At 34.6% G+C, this 14865-nt stretch overlaps 2 protein-coding genes across 3 annotated transcripts; both read right to left on the reverse strand.

Annotated features, from left to right (window-relative positions):
- Window positions 1–908: 908 nt before the first annotated feature.
- On the reverse strand, window positions 909–3940 carry LOC110623984 (subtilisin-like protease SBT3). Its single transcript, XM_021769020.2, has one exon. The coding sequence runs from the start codon at window positions 3380–3382 to the stop codon at window positions 1058–1060; it is 2325 nt and encodes a 774-aa protein (XP_021624712.1). The 5' UTR covers window positions 3383–3940; the 3' UTR covers window positions 909–1057.
- A 105-nt stretch (window positions 3941–4045) lies between these two features.
- On the reverse strand, window positions 4046–14218 carry LOC110623927 (probable receptor-like protein kinase At1g49730). Of its 2 annotated transcripts, XM_043961119.1 has the most exons (9): window positions 13710–14218; window positions 10665–11216; window positions 10159–10452; window positions 9777–10044; window positions 8443–8495; window positions 5368–5435; window positions 5180–5269; window positions 4977–5061; window positions 4046–4891 (listed from the first exon to the last, which is right to left on the reverse strand). In XM_043961119.1, the coding sequence occupies exons 1-9, from the start codon at window positions 13783–13785 to the stop codon at window positions 4353–4355; spliced, it is 2025 nt and encodes a 674-aa protein (XP_043817054.1). In that variant the 5' UTR covers window positions 13786–14218; the 3' UTR covers window positions 4046–4352. The 2 variants fall into 2 exon arrangements, with proteins under 2 accessions (XP_043817054.1, XP_043817055.1); XM_043961120.1 differs by lacking the exon at window positions 5180–5269.
- Between the last annotated feature and the right edge of the window lie 647 nt (window positions 14219–14865).

Genomic DNA, 14865 nt, shown 5'->3' on the forward strand with positions numbered 1-14865 from the left:
TTCTTTTTTTTACTTTTAAGATAATTTTACGTTTTTCATTTTCCAATTGCAAGAAGGAAATAGTTTTCCGGAGATGAATATAGGGCCTATTCAGTTTAATATTTGTCTAATATAAGGATGAAACAGTTTAATGAGATTAAACAATAAGGATAAATACTTGCTTATATATATATGGGATTTAGAAATCAAACTTTTATTTACACTATTTTATACATTTCTCTATTTTATATTAGTATCATATGGTCTGAAAGATAATTTAGTAGCTCAATTTCAAATTGTAAGGATCATCAAGTTCTTAGTTTGTTTAATGTCGGTGGACTGGAGAAATACTAAAGAGAGAGATGAGAAGAAGGGAAAGAGAGACACTGTGCGATGAGGTAGGGTGGGGAGTGGCGTGCTTAAAGAGAGGAAGAAAGAGGGAAATTAGGGTTTCAGAGTTTTTTAGTTCTTTAGGGTGTAAGTTATTAAGAGTATTTTCGTCTTTTCATTTATTTTTAACGATTTCTAGTAGCAGAAGTATTAACTAGTTGAATTATTAAAATATGAGGAATGTTTTAATATATTTTTAAAAATTTAAGAATTAAGTATTGAGTTTTCTATACTACAATAATGAAATAATAATTTTTTTTTATTTTAATTAAAGGAGAATATATTTTTTTTTAATTTGTATTTTGTTAAAATTTAATATATTTATTGCTCTCATATAAAAAATTTAATTGACATTAAAAAACAGGGAGTAATATTATTATTATTAAAAAATTCACACCCTTTTTCTAATCAAATACATAATGTGATTAAATGTCTTAGATAAGACATTTCCTTTAGTATAATTAACTTTTGCAGTAATTTAAATTGGATATCTCATAATTCTTGAGACGGCTCTGATATCAATAATTAAGGCAATTTAGTTTATGGAACCCTAGGCATTGTCTTCAAGAAACTAGAAGAATACCACTTCACAATCAAATCCCTTGCTTATTTGCTCTAATTTAATGGTAATCTATCCTTAAACAAACAGATTCCCAAGTAGAGTCATTCAAGAAGATGACTCAAAGTTTTAGGGGTTTTTAGCTGCTGCGATTGCAGAAACAATGGGACTTCTAATCACATGATTTCCATCAACCTCATTCCACATCAAGAACCCATAATTCCCAAAATAATCACTCTCTGGATCAACTTCCAAATTGACTTCCACAGTCAGATTAAACTCCGCTTTGCTATATTTTCCCGGAAAGTTGACCGTTGATGGCTGCACAACAACTTTCATACCCGGAGGAGCTTCCACCTCCGCTCTATAAACAGAGGCTTTATCTGCCACATTCAGCAACACCCTCTTGAATGTAGAAGTTGTAGTATTAGTCTTGTTCAAGATGACAATGAAAGAAGGATAATTAAGATCCAAACTCGCGTAATCGCAGCTAAAATTCGACGTTCCTGTGATGATTAGAATCTGCTGGTTCGTGTAGTTCACTGCACAGAGGTAGTTAATGTAATCCTCCACCTCAATATCATACACTAGTCCAGGGTCCATGGCCTTGTTAGGATTCAAGTGTCCTGCTCCAAAATCAAGAGGGGTACCAGCAACTGCAGTGGTCATGTCAATGATTCTACCATTTGCATTGTCTGTAACATCTGCTGTTGTCATCATAGCTGATCGGATGGCGGCTGAGCTCCAGTCGCGGTGGGTGGCTTTGAGCAATGCAGCTACACCAGCTGTGTGGGGGCATGACATTGATGTGCCAGAAACAAGAGCATAATCTGTTAGCAAATAATCATCATCATCACGGATAGGTGCAAAGCCCCTGTTGGGAACCCATGCTGCCAAAATTAGGTGCCCAGGAGCTAATATATCAGGTTTCAGAATCCATGGCGATCTCAGATCGGGTCCTCGCGAGGAAAAATGTGCTACTTTTGGAGCTGGCTTTATGCCTAGTGTGGTTACACCAAACTTAACACTAACTGTTGCATTGGGTGTATTGAGTATATATTTCTTTATCAAATCTCCATCTTTTGTGTTCACTGTCACAAATGGAAGATAAAAGTCGTAGGGTCGTTGGAATTCCCCATCGTCCGAGCTGAAGATTGCTCCAACAGCTCCAGCAATATCTGAACCATCTGAGTCTGTTTCAGATCGAAACACGGATGATTCATTATCATAGTCACAGAAGACAAACTTGCCTGCAACATCCTTGGCGTCTAACGAGTTCCAATCACAGAGTTCCTTGCTTCTATTTCCATGTCCAAAGTATAGAGGAATCCTGTAGACATATAAATTCTCAGGATACATAGATATTCCGGTGACAGTAATGTCCCCATCTCCGAGTGTAACACGCGCTCCCAGTTCACGGTCAACAGTTCCAGCACCAACTGTTGTGAGCCAAGGAGCTCCATTGAGCATGGTGTATCCATGAGGGCCTGAATTTCCAGCAGAACATGTAACAAATATCCCTTTCTTCAAAGCTGCAAATGCTCCTATGGCTATTGGATTCTCAAAGAATGGTGTTTCTATAAACCCCAAGGACAATGACATGATATCCACACCGTCTTCTATCGCTTGATCCATTCCAGCAAGTACATCAGTTGCCGCAGCATCATAGCCGTCACCATCGTCGTTATAGAACAACACTTTATACATAGCTATCCTGGCTGATGGTGCGATTCCGGTTGCTGTGCCTTCAGCGTAACCGAAGTAGTTAGCATTTTGCACTTGGCTGCCAGCTGCTGTTGATGATGTGTGGGTTCCATGACCCATAAAATCTCTTGGAGAATCATAGTCATCTGTTTTCGATATATTCAGCCTGTAATGCTTCATCCCTTGGCTAAACTTGCGAGCTCCAATAAGCTTTTTGTTGCAATTGGAAGTGTTAAATTCTGTTCCCGTTTCACACACACCTCGCCAACGGTCTGGCACTGGAGGCATTTTGTTATCGTTGAAGCTTTCGCTTTCTGGCCAAATGCCAGTATCAAGAACACCAATGATAATGTCATCACCAAACTTGGCTGCCGGCCACAATCCAGATTGCTGGTTTAGGCCTAAAAATTTTGGAGTATGAGTAGTATGGAGATGGCCTAAAGATTCTGGGAAAGTGGAAGTATAACCAGGAACTTTTTCCAGTTGATCAAGGTGGGTTTGAGACAGGACAGCACTGAAGCCATCCATCACATGCTTGTATGAGTAGAGATGGACGGGGGAAATGCCATCTGGCGATGATAGGGATGATAGAGTTGATGTGTACCAATCATGGTGGGTAGAGAAGGGAGCTGGCATTGCTGATTTGTCCATGTGGATGATGTAGGTCCCACGATCATTCCCGGCCAGAAGTGATTTGGCAATTGAGAAGAGGAAGATAGCAAGAAGAAATTTATGAGTAAAATGACCCATTTTACAGGTCAGTTAGATATTAGATAAGAGGACTTAGATTCCAAGGATCTCACATGTATATTTATACACACTGCCCATTTCAAGACAAGACAATTGTTCGATGAAATCAAGTGGGATTTGATCATCTGCCGGAAACCAAAGTAATGCAGAGATATATCTGGATAATTATAACGAGTAAGAATGAATTCTAGAAGCCTAATGTTGGATTTTAAGAATGAAAGTTTAAGCTGAAGAGAGACGGTGATATTTACGAGGCCAGAATCTACTGCATAATTACAGATAATAGCTTAGTTTTTAACCAACTAACAATTTGTCAATCGGCAGTGACAGAGATTCTGTTTTCTCAGCGTGCCTTTGCGTCAGGCCGGCTGGGCTTGACAAACATGGCTGTTTTCTCAGAGTGCCTTTGCCTCAGGCCGGCTGGGCTTGACAAACATGGCTGTCCATGGAACCATTTAGTTCGTCCATATCCTTCAAATCTCTAAGTACTGTATTAAAACATCTCTTTCAGTTGCCCAATTGATACAAGAATGTGCATAATAAAATGCAAGTGGCTACATGATAGCAACATCAAGATCTCAATTCACTAAAAGACATCAGAGAGAGAGAGAGAGAGAGAGAGAGAGAGAGAGAGAGAGAGAGAGAGAGAGAGAGACCCAACAATGATGCAAGAGAAAAACTCTATATTTATGCCTTAATTCTTCCAAAATTGTTAAGACAACATCAAACAAAACAAAGTATCTAAAACTTTTACAATGACCCTTTTCCATCCAGCTAGTGAAAATCTCAATGCCATTGACATCCTCTATGAAGCGGAGTTTTCACTCAATAAACGAGACAAACCATGCGCACCTGTCAACTTGCATAAATCACGTCGATAGAATTGTCTCATCAATGAATCCGTCATGGCGCTACAGCTTTCCAGTAAACAATGATCTGAGAAAAGGCTTGAATCAGAAAAAGACGCACCTCAAAGAGAGAGTATATTGGTGGGAGATTGTGGAGAGCCGGTTTCAAGTAAGAGGCTTCTGCTACAATATGATCTTGATGTACTTGAAGAAGCAAGATATCTTCCATCCCCACTATGGAAAAACACATCACTCCTATGCATCTTTCCTTTACTTCTTCCTCTTCCTTCACTTCCTTCATACTCTTCATCCTCCACAGCTTGCAGAAACCCACTATGCATTGGGTCTGAGCTCTCATATAAAAGCCTAAGCACCTGTTTGATTGAAGGCCTCGCCTGTCCTTCCCTCTGTGTGCACCATTTCACAATAGTCACAATTGTTTCAAGCTGATCCAAGTCAAAGGAATCCCGGATACGTGGGTCCACCAACTCAGGCAGTCTTGTTTCTGATGCCATGAATATTTGAGACCATTCCACTAAATTCTTGTTGTCTTGTATTGCTCGTCTTGCTGTTAATATCTCCAACAGTACAACACCATAACTATATACATCGCTTTTCTCAGTGAGTTCTTGAGTTACCACATACTCAGGATCCATATAACCTGAAAACCATGTCAAGTAATTAGAAAACATAGCTCATTAAAACAAAAGTTAATGCTGAGGTGGGCAAGTATTTTTGTTGCTAACCAGGAGTTCCGCGGATATCAGTATTCACTGGCTCAAAGGAAATAGAACCATCTTTTGATGCATGTGCGAGGCCGAAATCTGCAACCTGGGAGACAAAATATGGCCAGGAGATAATCTGTCAAAACTTAAAATTAAGATATTTCATGTGTGATTTTTAGAATGCAAGAAAATCCAGCAACATGTGCATCCCACTGCTATGCAACCTTAGCAACAAAGTTTTCATCCAGTAAAATGTTACTTGACTTGATGTCTCTATGGCATAGAGGCGGATCACAATAGAAGTGGAGGTACTCCTGCAAGTAACAGCTATAGATGAGGAGAAATTTCAGAGCAAATCAAAATTCTGAAGCTAAACTAATTACTCCCGAATACGGAGTATGTTTTTTGCTACCAGGGCATTAGCCACATCAATAGCAATCTGAATTCTTGTCTGCCAACTGAGAGGAGGCTTTCCAGGGGCTGCACAAACAAGAAATATTTTTAAAGTTATGAGGCTGTCCAAAAAGGTTGCTTTCAAAATATAGGAAACAAGTTACTCCTATAATGCTTCTTACAGCATTTGAATTCAAGAATCTATCAAGAGAACAGTTTCCTGTGATAAATAAATGCATGAAGTGAATGAGTGTATGGCAGAGTGATGTAGAACCAAGGGAACAAAGGGATGGGAAACAAATTCTTAATTGATCCAAAATGCCTCACGTTTACGTGTATTTGCATTTTAATCCAAATCTTTTAATTTTAGTTTAATTAATTCACCCTTTATATTTTAGTGCAATTTTAGCCAATCTGCAAATTCCAAAATTTTGATAATCTATGTGACACTTTGATAGTGTCACATGTATTATTATTATTATTATTATTATATTATTATTTATATAAACTAATTACCAAATGACTAAAAAAAGCCCAACATTTATATTATTTTACATTTTAATCCAAATGTTTAAATGTTAAAGTAATTGGCCCAACATTTGCATTTGAGTGTAATTTTACTCAATTTTTATAAATTAAAATGTAAGAGTTCAGATAAAATGCTAAATTTAATATTTTATTTGTTTTAAATATAAATTAATTTTATATATAAAAATAATATTAACTCATACTTAACTATAATTAAATGATATATTTAATTCTAAAGATAATAGTAATTTCACAATTAAATATGTAGTCGATAACTTCAACAGTAGATAGATTTTATTTTGTATCAATAATATATTTATTTTTAATTATTTTATATATTCTGCTGTTTTAAATTAAATAATATATCTGCTATAAAATATTTATAATTATTACTATAAAATAAAATTTATAACAGTTGAAAATGTGAACTACATATTTAACAATTAGATTGTTTATCATTAATTTTAATTTTGAAAATTGACAAGAATTACACCCAAACATAAATATTGGATCAATTTATCCAAAATTTGAACATTTAGATTAAAATGCAAAATGATATAGACGTTTTTAGTCAATTGACCAATTAAAAAATAATAATAATAATACAAGTAGCATACCAGTTAAACTATCAAATTGCAGATTGGCTAAAATTGCACTAAAATGCAAAGGTTGGACTAATTAAACCAAAATTAAAATATTTGGATTAAAATGCAAATAGACACAAACATTGGTTTTTTTTTAAGTCGATTGGCCTAATAATAACAATAATACTAATAATAGCATGATAAGCTCTAATCTAAAATACCCATTTCCATAGTATATCAATTAGTTCTACTAATACTACAATTTGAAGAAAACTTGATCTCGTGTCGTGTAGCATGAACAAATCAAGAATTGGATTAGGACAATAAGGCACTTTATTTTCATAGATGTTAGCAAAGAGAATTTAAAAAAGGGGAAAAAATGGTAAATTACTACCAAGTCCTTGGACATTTAAGAAATTAACTAATTTGTCTCTATTTTAAAATCCCACAATTAAAATATCTCTATATTTTATAAAATTCAACTCTTTAGTCCTTATGTTAAAAAACCATAAGCTACCTTGAATTATTTATTCTGTTTAATCCCTATAATTTAATTATACAACATTGCACTTGCCTTTTTTTTTAAGTGAATACCCACAAGCTATGCCTTCAATCTCTAAAACTTTTGGATAAACTTATACTGATCCAAAATTGGCTCGAAAACAACCCCTTTAACCTCAAATCCAAGAAACTTGTCATTATCCTCTAAAAATTCACCAGCCAATAAAAGAACAAAAGTATAAGATTAGTATTTTGATTCAATTAAGAGAATGCCCATAGACTACACTTCTAGCCTCCATAACTTCTGATATAGATAACTGGTCCAAAATTCGATTTTCAAATCTATCCCTTTAAACTCAAACCTATGATGAAGGCTTGTTGTGATCCTCTAAAAATTCACTAGTCAATAAAAAGAAACAAAATTATAATTAAATAGCTTTGGAAGCTACAACTATCTTGCTTACTTTATAAAAGTACATTTTTTTCACTTTGTGTTTTCTAATTTAGTGAAGTAATAAAAATTATTTTATTGTAATATAATAAAATTTATTTTATATTATTATAAAAATATATTTAATATTTAAAATTATAATTTAATAATATATTTAATATTATATATATGTTATAAAAATACATATAATATTATATTAAAATTTTTTTTTTTAGAAAAGGCAAGTGCCTTGTTGTTGGCACACTTGCAATGATACTGGCCGATAATTTTTCTCGGCCAGCAATGATGAGTTCTAATTTCTTTTATAAAAAATAATCACCAGCGACAGAGTTAGAAGGAGAGAGATTTTTGCCACCTGGCAAACACCACCTTTTTGACAAATATTTTTCATTCCCCCCATTGACAAAATTTTTTTCAACTTTCACTATTTCGGTAAAAAGCCTTATTTTTTAATTGTTTTTCTCAAAAAAACAAAAATAGTAATCTAAGGGAAGTTTAAGTATGAGGTAAAAGAAATTTTGGGTTCTAATTATTCACAAAAAGGATGCTATGATACCAAATTGATATAGAACCAAGAGAATAAAGGGATGAGAAGAAAATTCTCGAGGAAGAGAATGAAATTCTCAAAAAGAGAAACAAATTCTTATATTTTTATTAATTCTCAATAATGAAATCATAATAAGCTCTCCTCTAAAGCATAAACACAGTGTATTTATAGCATATCAACTAGTCATACTAATACTAGGATTTGGAATTCTTAAACAAGAAAACCCTATATCAAATACTAATTAGAAATCTCAAAGCCATACAAAATTCCTAAATAACAAAATACTAAATCTGAAGAAGAATATAAATATTCCTAAATAATGATAAGTGAACATAGAAATCTAAACTTCCTAATTCTATAATGAATATAATTTCTAAGACGTCTTCTTCCAATACTGTTTCACAGAGGAAGAGAGAAAGAAGAGTATTAGATCATCTAGTAAAGCCACAAAGAAAAAGTGAACTGGAGAAATGGGGAACTTACAATGAAGATGATCCTTTAAGCTTCCATTTTTCATATATTCATATATCAGAAATCTGCATATTAAACAGGCAAACAATTTATTTTTCCTATATGCTAGTGACAAGCCCAAAAATGCATATGATAAACGTTTTGTAATTGTACAAACTGTTCAAATATCAAGTTTTACTTTCATTGTTACCATGTACTCGCACAAAAATAATGTCATGCATTCATAAGATGAAACCAGCCTCAATGATCTATTCAAGTTAATTATTGGGAAATATTAATATAACAAATGCAACTAGCTGTAGAAAAAAAAAAATTGAGGTGAAATCATCCAGCTTTCACCAAGGTGAAAACCAGGAAGTTGCCACCTTCTTTAAGCTATGGCCACATACAATTGAGTAATCAATGTTGCATGAGGAAGCAGGATAAGCTCATGTGTTTAGTTAAAATGTGTTATGAGGGGTTCTGATACGAGTAAGGAAATAATACGATGTTTCAAGGATTTAAAATGGAAAACTCCAAATCATGACAAATCAAGTTACTATCGCTCAATTCAAGGCTTATGAATGAGAACTATATTTGGAAAGCCAAACCACACTCTCTTCAATACATGTGAACACGCATCACAATTTCAGATCGCATAATGTATATATGGCCAAATTGCATTTAGCTCAATTTTGTTATTTTAGTATTTTAGTATTTTGTGAAATTTGTTTTAAATTAATTTGGCCTATTTAGAAGCCAAATTCATGCAGCCCATTTAGAAAAAAGATTTCTCCAAGATAATTTAGGAAAATGAATATCTTTAATGTAATCCAGGTTTGACTATTTGACTAGATATCCTTCCTATATTGTAGTTACACCTCCCTACAATAGAATTAGGGTTTGAAAGTTATAAAAACACTCTTAAGGTGGCAGTCACAAGGGGTCAATGAAATAAATATGATTTTATAGTTCTTCTCCATTATTTAGCAATTTATCAAGGTTTAACCTTGTGACCTTCTAATATGAATATCCTCCATACTTAGTTAACTTATAAAGAATTTCTTGTAGTGTTCTCGAAGTTAGAATCCTTGATTATCTATATTTCTAATCACATTAGTTGGTTAGGAGTGTGGTAAAACAATCTTCACTCCATTATCTATATTTCTAATCACATTCGTTGATTAGGAGTGCAGTAGAACAATCTTCGTTTGATTATCTATGTATCACACTCATTGTTTAAGGGTGTAGTAGAGCAACCTTCTGAAAGATATTTTTTGTCTTGTTTTTTTATCAAATTGTGTGATGGGATTTTTTATCACATGTTGGTCCTGGATTCCGCATCAGGTTTGGTATAAAAAAACTACCTCTCATGTTTTTTCACGCAAAAGCCTCTTAGAGAAACAAGATGACGGTGATGCAGCCGAGCAAGAAGTTCTATTTCTCTGCGAAAATCATCCTCTCCCTGCTCTGAAACCTTGTTCATTCTCTTTACTGCAGCCACTAACCCATCACTAAATTGAGCTTTATATACAGTTCCAAATCCCCCCTGTCCAATGATTGTGTTGAAGTTATCTGTTGCCTTCTTTGTTTCTTTATAGCTGAATTTTCGGAACATTGATGTAGGTCCCCCTCCTATATGATAGCCCCCACCAAAAGAAAAAGTAAAATGTGAATAAATATAATAAAGGCAAGCTTAATACATGTAAATATCGAGAAAGCACATAACTGCAAAGCCCAGAACAATACCATCTTGAAATTTTCGCATTGGCCGAGGAGGAGGGAAAGCTTTTGAGACCTTGTCTATTTTCTCTGATTGCTCTAGCTCTCTGTGTTTCTTACGAATAAGAACCATCAGGACTATCAGCATTGTAACAGCAATGACTGTAACTGCAATGCCAATACCTGGAATTAATGTCAGATGGAAGGGATGGTGGTTATCATTTAAGGTTACTCCCAAGACAAATTGGCTTGGACTGTCAGCAACCAATGGACTTGGAGAAGCCCCAGGACCAGAAGTAGGTGTGGATGGGGATGATGGCTCTGAAAATAAACAAAATGATATTTTAATTACTCAACATGATATTTTAATTACTTAACAAGGATTCAGGAATACAGAAAAAAGCAAATTTTACGAACACCAGTACACATGTACAACAAAGTTAAGGTAAATTCTTCCCATAAAGAATCTGTGAATAAGTCAACATACTTCAGGGCAAGTAGATGAACCAAAAAATAAAAATAAAAACTAATACCTGGAGGGATGTTAAGCCCTTGAACTCCAAAGAAACATGCTGCAATATTGACAGCTGAAGCATCATCAACCTGGCTTGCAAGTGCAGCATAAGTTGCATCACGGCAAGTACTCAAAGTTATATTATCACTGGTTCCCACAAGACGATGAAGGTATACAATTCCAGCATTTAAACACTTCCTGCAACTACTTTCTGCTGAAAATGGCACTTTGCAATTTTGCATAACATCCATAAACTTTGGAGACTGGAGCATCTGAGTAACAGTTGTTCGACCCTCACATTCATAATTAACTGGAATTTTTGTTCCGAACCCACAAAACACAGTCGCATTTTTTGGAACACCATATAGCTCCATAGTTTGCGAAATGGAATGGAGGCAGGTATCAGAAAAATTTGAAGCAACCCCTAGGTAGCTAGTTCTATTTGCATAGCGAGCAACAGAAACTGCAATAAACGCATTAATATATCGGCAACACTTTCCTCTGTCGTCTTTATTGGAGCATAAAGAAGCTGCTAGGGTGAAGTTTGATCCACTCAAATCCAGAGGGCAATCTGCAAAGTAGGAGGAGCTATATAAATTTTCACTATTTAGTGCTACAACGAATCGACTCTTCTTTTGATGTCAACTATAAGAGGGGAAAAAACAGCGCTTAAGAAATAACAGGCAAGCTATTATCCAGAGAACTCCAATTTTCTGCTTCTCCCCCTATCCCTCTCCAACACCCCCCCCCCCCCCCCAGCCACCCCCTTTTCCTATCCCAAATGACGTTTACACGCATGAAGAGTGTCACACCCAGCTCTTAGTAAGCAACACCATAAATATTTGAGTATTGAAACACAAAACCGTGTGATCCTCTCCAGATACCTAGTGTCCATTTATGATACAAGCCAATATTGGCCTCATTGCACTGGAATGAACAAACAAAATTAATTATTTGGATAAAACGATTCAGGAAAGGGATTTAACATAATTAAAGGGAACTGTCAATTCAAAATGAATTTGTTGCTAAATCATGAAATGAAAAAAGCAATCATGTATTTTTGAGATATACATATTGGGAACTTCTTGAGAATTAGAATGAAAATTTACAAATATGAACATACAAGTTTGAAAAAGAAAAGCAACACTAATAGGGGATAGGGGGGTGGATTTACAAGAAAGTGATGCAGTTGTTATAGGTAGTACTACCTTAATTATTGATGGTGCAATCTCATTGAGTGGATGTAGCCATTTCCAAACAATTTCAGTAACGAAGGACCAGGTTATGAATTCCTATTCAAAATACATGATTACTTGTAAAATATGAATGTAAACGTTTTGGTTCTTCAGGTTGTTTGGGATTTATTGTACTAACATTTCTAGACATAGACTTCCAACTCTTGTACCATTTTCTACTTGTTTGAGGTTTAGATTTAAGAAGACAGGCACATTTCATCTTCTGTTGTCAACAAAAAGAAAAATATGTATACATCCTAAGCTTGGAGCCCTATCACTATCCATTTACCCAATTACACCCAAGAGATATGCCATTCTCATCAAATTACATCACAGTAGATAGAATAGTTTATCCCTCTCATTCTCCTTGATGCATTACTAAACTATATAATAAATTAACTTCATAATACACCAAAACAGGTGTTTCCACTACATGGGCAAGAGATCGAATCAATGCCCGTCCTCCACGGCTCACAATGTGCAAGAGTCTCTCCTCTTGGATTCTCAGTCAAACAGGAATAACATTAAAATATGAGTCATTTCTCAACATGAGATATTATTATCTATCCACTTGAGTAATATTTTCCCACCAAAACTAGGGAAAGGTTCTTTCCAGTTCCTAATAGGTTTTTAGTCATACCAAACACCTATCTGTTTTAAGATTAACTGCAACATACACCTGAATTCAGCAGCATGGATCATCATCCTTAAATATAAATGTTAAATTTCACAATGGTTTGGAATTGGGTAATGTGCCCGACCTTGGGCACTCCTCCTTTGAGCTGAATTAGACCTAGCCCATATGCTTAAGATGATATGGGAGCCTCCCCACCTACGGTTGGGTTTCTCATAGGTATTTGGTCCTAGGCATGAGGGGTGCATTAAATCTCATTGTTATAGGTTATAGGAAGTAAATATTGATAGATGGGTCAGCTGCTTAATCTTAGGGATTGATAATTATAGGCTTGATTTTCCTTCCTATTTAGATACCGTCTCCGTGTATAAGTAAAAAACAACAAATATTATCTTTCTTCACTCATATTAGTTTGGAATATGGTAATATAGCAAGGTCTTAAGCACTCCACCCTCTTGAGCTTTTGGAGGTGTCTTAGGTTCGGCCCATATTCTTAAGAGTAACTTTGCTTGCACATTAATTGAATTTCCAAGCCCTTTCTGTTTCTGCACTTATCCATTAATTGCATTAATCAGGCAGCAACCATTCAAGAACTTGGGCATCTTGAGCTTACAATATCAGAACTGTTATCAACTATATACTCATGTATCCACAAGGAATGTGGTATTAGCAAACAAGGCAAAGCCATCTCAAAGCAAAAACGGAGATCACATTTCCCACCCCATTCACAACGACAAAGAAAACATTCATACTGCAGAAGCCAAATTCCAGAGTCACAATATCCATTAGGATTTTACACCAGTAGTACCAGAAAATCAAACCGAAAAATTGCAGACAAAGTTAAACGGATTAGGAGAGAGTGCAAGTTTCAAAACCATCAATCCAACATTACCATTGACACAGTTTCATATAAACCAAAACCAGGAAATATGAACAGGTCATGGAATCCCATGAGCCAATGAGTATTTCTTCTCAAAGCTCACTAAACTAAAGTACAGCCATTCAAAAAAGGAAAACAGCAAACAGTAGCTCAAAGGATTGAAGCCATCAATATGCAGAATCCTAGTTTTTCCCAAAACTATGACAAGAGCCATAATAAAGGAGAAACTATAAAAAAAAAAAAAGGCATTGAAGGGAAAGTAAATGCAAGACATACTTTAAACAGAAAACAAGTAATTGAATAAAAATCACAAACCTGCCATTATCAGAGGAAGCTGCAATGCAAGAAAAGCAAGCAAACCCAACAGCAAGACCCGTGCATAGACCACCATGGTCAAGCCCGTGAATGAGAGAGAGAGAGAGAGAGAGAACGAGAAGGGTCTTGAAATTTGAAACCAGCACCTGCTTGCAAATGGGTTTCACATTTAGGGACTAGTGGTTCACTGTGCATACAATAACTGAGTGAGAAGGACTAGAGTGTGAGCGAGAGCAGAGAGAAAGAGTGCGGCTTTTTGACTACATGGGAAATGGAGAACCCCCAGTGGGTAGCTTCTTGAATTATAATTATTGTAATTTTAAATGCAAATTAAGGAAGAAAGTGGGTCCAAAAGGCAACCTCTGTGCCTGTGTGTGAGATTTTTCCAAAACTAAGAGTGTGAATTAATGGCAGACTGTGGGCCTTCCAAGAAATGTCTCCATTATTGTGTGTTTGCAGAGTGCTTCATTGAGACCAAACCAGCAAGGAGCAAAGGAGGCAACAGCTAGGCTAAGGACTTGTCATCTATAGTTAGTATTCATGGATGTTAGTTGATTGGGTTTTTGTGGTTACTTATCCCACCAAATTCTAATTATTGGACATGTCATCTATAGTTACTTTATAAATTTAGTTATAAACTTTGTATTATAATAAAATAGTTCCATCTATAATTCATCCCTATATTTTTATAAATAATTATTTATATTTTTTTATAAATTAATTTCACTAATTTATTAAATTTAATATTTTAAATTTAAAAATACATTAATAAAATAAAAAATCTTCACATAATATTTATTTAAATTCAAGTCTAAAAATTCTTTAAAGTATTAGTTTTTATTTAAATTAAAATATTTAACTGATGTATATAAATAAATAATTAAATATATTCTATCTGTTATTGTCCGTAATTAGTAAGGTAGTAGGGTATGGAAGTGCTACAATTATACCATCATTCCTTAGTCCTTACTAAATCACTGCTATTTTCAAGGCCAAATAAGATAATTACTAAATCCCGGTTAATTTTTCTTCTATGTTTAAGTCGCAGCGAAGGTCCAAGAACGAGCCGTATTCGGTTCAAATCAAAAAAATTAATTAAATCGAATTGATTTAAAATTTTAATTTAATTTTTTATATATTTCAATTTAATTTAGTT

Source organism: Manihot esculenta, chromosome 10 (genome assembly GCF_001659605.2).
Source record: "Manihot esculenta cultivar AM560-2 chromosome 10, M.esculenta_v8, whole genome shotgun sequence".
In the NCBI taxonomy this organism is placed as follows: domain Eukaryota; kingdom Viridiplantae; phylum Streptophyta; class Magnoliopsida; order Malpighiales; family Euphorbiaceae; genus Manihot; species Manihot esculenta.

Bases quoted from the DNA above. Each gene is read 5' to 3' on its own strand.
- LOC110623984 (XM_021769020.2), bottom strand. From the start codon at position 3,382: ATGGGTCATTTTACTCATAAATTTCTTCTTGCTATCTTCCTCTTCTCA.
- LOC110623927 (XM_043961119.1), bottom strand. From the start codon at position 13,785: ATGGTGGTCTATGCACGGGTCTTGCTGTTGGGTTTGCTTGCTTTTCTT. The intron at 5,270-5,367 runs GTAGCAAAAAAC...TGTTACTTGCAG, and splicing joins TTGATGTGGCTAATGCCCTG to GAGTACCTCCACTTCTATTG. The intron at 5,062-5,179 runs GTTGCATAGCAG...TTTGTCTCCCAG, and splicing joins ATGAAAACTTTGTTGCTAAG to GTTGCAGATTTCGGCCTCGC.